This window comes from Micropterus dolomieu, unplaced genomic scaffold, assembly GCF_021292245.1.
Source record: "Micropterus dolomieu isolate WLL.071019.BEF.003 ecotype Adirondacks unplaced genomic scaffold, ASM2129224v1 scaffold_319, whole genome shotgun sequence".
Lineage (NCBI taxonomy): Eukaryota > Metazoa > Chordata > Actinopteri > Centrarchiformes > Centrarchidae > Micropterus > Micropterus dolomieu.
The window spans coordinates 1-4,781 of record NW_025744308.1 but is presented as its reverse complement, the minus strand read 5'-3'; the positions used below and the strand labels follow the sequence as shown (position 1 = coordinate 4,781).

General features: G+C 41.1%; 1 protein-coding gene across 2 annotated transcripts; it reads left to right on the top strand.

Moving 5' to 3' along the window:
• The first annotated feature begins 766 nt into the window (after window positions 1–766).
• On the top strand, window positions 767–3,537 carry LOC123967358 (G2/M phase-specific E3 ubiquitin-protein ligase-like). 2 transcript variants are annotated; one of them, XM_046043435.1, is made up of 6 exons: window positions 767–975; window positions 1,939–2,147; window positions 2,422–2,497; window positions 2,646–2,749; window positions 2,881–3,176; window positions 3,340–3,537. In XM_046043435.1, the coding sequence occupies exons 2-6, from the start codon at window positions 2,086–2,088 to the stop codon at window positions 3,474–3,476; spliced, it is 675 nt and encodes a 224-aa protein (XP_045899391.1). In that variant the 5' UTR covers window positions 767–975; window positions 1,939–2,085; the 3' UTR covers window positions 3,477–3,537. The 2 variants fall into 2 exon arrangements, with proteins under 2 accessions (XP_045899391.1, XP_045899392.1); XM_046043436.1 differs by lacking the exon at window positions 767–975 and adding an exon at window positions 1,414–1,601.
• The last annotated feature ends 1,244 nt before the right edge of the window (window positions 3,538–4,781 follow it).

Genomic DNA, 4,781 nt, shown 5'->3' with positions numbered 1-4,781 from the left:
TACAGCCTATTATACATAATAAGTTAGATATAATAATGTGGTTCAACAGTTTTAATTGTGCACAATATTGTGCAAATGGCCTGATGGCTCTTGTTAAATATCAGCAGACTCCTCATTGTTGGCAATAAAATCACGAGTGTGGCTATATAGCTGCTTTCAAACTGCATTAAACTCGCTGTATGAAAGGTACGAAGCGTGAAAGGGGGGTCTGATTTGATCCACCTCTGCGCCAGGAACATGGGTAGTAACACAGACGGAACGATGTCTGTGTGAAAAGCCACAGCCGGCATGCTGGTGTTGTGTCTGTTGGTCTTTTTCTGTCACAGCGCTGGTTCTGCAAAAATCGCATCACTATGTGAAAGCATGGTTGCGGGATTATGCTGCACGCTTTTGAATGAGATCATGCAGATCAAACACTGGAACACACACACACACACACACACACACTGCAGCACATGCTATGTTGTGAGCATGTGAAACAGTCACTTTATGACCAATTTGTGGAAGTGGGGGGGAAAATTCTCCCAATGTGATCAAACAACCTTCTAGGTGGGAGTCCTGCACTTTAGCAATTGAGCTAACTGAGCACCTGTCAGGATCGCAGAGCAGGTGAGAGCCCAAATGCATGACACAGAGCGCTGAGATATAGTTCAAGGGTATTTAATCCAGGGCAAGACAACACAGGCATGAACCAAACTCACGAGTACAAGGAAACCGGTACATCCAAAAACCCAGAACAGGTAACGCATCAACTCACAGAACAAACGACAACCGACTGAGCAGACATGCGACCGTGAACAGAAACACCAGACATTTATACACAGGGACTAACAAGCAGGGCGGGAGCAACACAGGTGACTGGGATCAGGGTTAACGAGGCAGAGAGACAGAAGGGGAAACAGAGAGGCTGGATGGCAGGCAGATTACTGGAGGTGAGCAGACATTACACAAGTACTGAACACTGAACATATCAAGGTAAGAAGTAACAGATCAGAATAATAAAAACAACAAACTAACCCAGACACCATCAGAGATATCACCACTAAACTAACACCAACAAGGAACACAGACTGAAGATAAAACAGAACTCAGATCAGTCGTGGGCAAAGCACTACAGAAGTACACAGACCAGGAACCTGTTTCAGAAAGCAGGTTCAACAAACTCTGAGTGTAAACCTGAACTCTGGGTTGAAGAACAAGTTCACTGATCCAGTTACATTTAAATTGCCGTTTATAACATCCAATATGACTATTAAAAAAAGAAGACTGAGTTAGATCACTCATGTCATGAGTGTCATAGATTGCCCACCAGGTGGCGCTTTGCAGCTCCCCTGTTAACACTGCGTCACCACAAAAACCACAAAAGAAAACATCAGCTTCATTTATAGTGAAATGAAATCTCAAAGTTGCAAGTCCTGGTTGTAGACAGTCATGTAGTATTGGAGACATTCAAGAGCAGGTCACTGTATCGTAGACGGTGTGTTTTAGAGCCATATGGTTGAGAAATGGTTTCTTGTAGCTTTGGATAGAATTAAGAGTGCTGGTAAGGGGATAAAACTAGATGTGAATATGCTGCATTGAAAATGGTCAATATGTGTAAGGTAAAATACACATGCTGCTTCTGTTTACAGATGGCTGAAAAAGTTCCACCTTCTAGCAGCAAATATTTATTGATGAGCAGTTGTTTAAATGTTCAGTTGTTGAGACCGTAATCTATTTTATTAACATAATCCAATTAGGAAAAGGTTTTAGAAAACGGCCTGTTCTAAGTGTAGTTTATACCAGAAAGCGGTCTATTATCCAAATCCTTTTCAAAATCTAAATATCAGTTCTTTTTCACTTTAAAATCTGCATTGGCCCCCAAAAACCCATATCAGTCGGGCTCTAGTGTAAACATCCAGATCAAATAAACAATACGTGTTGTTTTTGTGTCTTTAGGATGCAGAAGAGGTCTCGAACTCTGGCCAAAACCTGGACCAAGATGATATGGGCACCCATTTTAAGCTCTTTCTAGGCTTGTTGTATATTTCATAATGGCATATTGCATCTTTGGCCAACAAATGGGGTGTTCTGGTATTTTGAAGGATGTACAGGAGGTCCATACTTCACAAAACTGCCTGGAGAGACCTAATACAATGGCGAGGGATGTAAGTACAGTTATCAGCACTATCATTATCCAATTAACATTTTTTATCAAAATTATTACCCAACCAAAAGTAATTTCCTTTTGAAATGTTAAGACAAGCGATTGTTGCCATTGTAATGTAACAGTAAGCATGTTTTACAGCTCGAACGTGAATCTCATGACACAGAGAGAGTGGAAGTAGCAGATGATGATGCTGATGTAAGCTTTTGTCTTTACTAGGGACTGAATATAAAACTACTAATATAATGTTTTTACATTTTTAATGTTTCCTCTAGGATTTACATGAGTGGCGTGCACTTCACAAGACAAGATGAGGAATACATACAAAGTCTGCAAACAGAGCAGGAAAGGGTAAGCACACAGCAGTGTTTTATAAAATGTCCCCTCTTCGCCCAGGTAAAGTATGTTAAACACTTACGTTAGTGCAAGCTGTAGGCCTATATTTTGTAATGTTGTATTTAATGGTAATGTCTTTACTCAGGTGTTTGTGTTTTGTCAGGACACTCTGGTTCCTGAAGAGACCACTCCTCAAAACATCTCATCTGGGTCCTCTGATACCACTGCTGGCTTCCTGGATTTGAGTCATGTCAAAGAAACTACCGAGTAAGTGCTAGTTTCATACTTCCATTAATGGATTAAATGAGTCGCGGCCATCAGGCCAATAAAGTGCTACATACACATTTTGAATGTTGCAAGTCCCACCTGAAAAAGGTTTCTGGTGGTTGTTGTTCTAGACCAGATCTGAAAACCTTACTGACAACTCTAGCATCAAAAGTCTGGATTGGAGAGACGCCCAGCAGTAATATGATCAATGTATGCAGAGAAAACATAATGGATGGTGCCATGCGAGCCTTTACAAGAAGGAGTTTCAATCCAGAGGCCAAATTAAGCGTCATATTTATGGATGACTTCATGCAAGCAGAAGGTTCAGTGGATGAGGGGGGCCCTACACGGGGGTTTTTCCGACTGCTCTCAGAGATAGCAGCCTATTTACAGGGCCACAGTAAGAACCTGTCCCTGGACAGCCACGGTTAGTACCCACACATGCCATTAATCTAAGTCATATTCTAACAAATTGATTGTATTCCTGGCGGATTAAGATTTTAGATTTGAGTTATAAACACCTTATTCTGCAGAGATTTGCCACCTGTTAACCACTGCAAAATGTATTGTTCTACATTTCCATTATGCAGCATTACACAGAGGTCTCTACAGAACCTATGGAGTTATGATGGCTGTGGCGCTGCTGCATGGAGGAGTGTTGCCTTCTCTTTCCGGAGAGGCTCTACCAAAACCTCTGCTCTACACCCATTTAGTTTATCTATGTTAGATGTATTGGTCCCTAATAAAAATAAACCGAGAAAAAAACAAAAATAAGACGGCTGGTCGTACCCAACCACTCGAGGGTAAGAATACCAGCGTAAGCCAATCAGGCAGCCAGCTCACCTGTGGAACAAAGAAGTCGGCTGGCCTCATCCCTCATCTGTGTGCATGATATGCAAGTTTCCTTGCACCTTTAGCAGCAAAGCAGTGGTAACTTATTACTTCATTCCTATGTTTAGACAGAAATTGTATTTGAAGGTAAACTACATTAAATGTAGAGGGTTTTTCCACAGGCTAAAAACACCAGGGTAATACACCGCCATCAACATCTCATCTCTATCCCTGCACCTGCACAACTTCACCTGTATGAGTGTAATCAAATATAGCTCTAATCATGAGAGAATGCTGCGTCCTGTCTGCTGTGTCGATTTTAAATGAGCCTTATAAAACAATAATTTGATAATAGTGGCTGACAGGCATGCATATTGGTTCATATCTGGTCATGTATTCTGTTTTGGCAGCATTAGAGACCTCCGGGTATCAAGCCCCATTGGTCCGGACAGGTGATTTTGGACGATCCAGCTACCTAATCACTGAAGAACACCTGAGATTCCTGCTTTCATGTGGATTTGGAACTACGCAAATTGCTGAAATCCTGGATGTATCAGTCAGTACAGTTAAACCAAGATTGAGGTATGAACAACAGTTACAAGGCGTACACAAAATATTGTGTTCTTTTGTCAATTTATTCACTAGATTTTTGTTTTCTATCTTACTATATGTTCAGTGAAATGGGTAGACTTCTCAAGCTGGCAGTGGGTGTCTGTAGGTCACAGTAAAGTGGAATAAGCTAAAGTTCAGTATCGTAATGTAATGCATATAGGTCAGACATTAAATCTGGGTGACACACTTGGTCATTCTGAGCATGAAAACCAATGGCCATGTTCTTTACACTCCAAACCAATAGTTTGGTTTAGTTTATTATTGAGGAAAAACGTTCTTGAGGAAAACTTTTAAACATGTGTTTATTTTTTTCTTCAAGGTGTAGTTATTACTGAAGCTGCTATGATTATTGATGCTGTTATCTTTATCAGAAGTTTGTGTAAGATGGTCACGTTCAGTAAAATGCAAATACACTCAGATTGAAATTGAGTTCTGTTCTCTCCCAGGCGCTTCAACTTGCCCTACCTGATGAGGTCTGCACGTCTTTCTAATGCAGAACTTGATGAAGTCAAGTCAAGCTGCAGTCGGTTGGAGAAAATGAAGAGATGGGAGCAAATGCTGTTTTGGCCAGACTGGCTGCTATGGCTGT

Excerpts from the sequence above, each read along its gene's own strand:
- LOC123967358 (XM_046043435.1), top strand. The coding sequence starts at position 2,086 with ATGTACAGGAGGTCCATACTTCACAAAACTGCCTGGAGAGACCTAATA. Across the intron at positions 2,148-2,421 it reads CTAATACAATGGCGAGGGAT|GATTTACATGAGTGGCGTGC; the intron begins GTAAGTACAGTT and ends TGTTTCCTCTAG. Across the intron at positions 2,750-2,880 it reads CATGTCAAAGAAACTACCGA|ACCAGATCTGAAAACCTTAC; the intron begins GTAAGTGCTAGT and ends TTGTTGTTCTAG.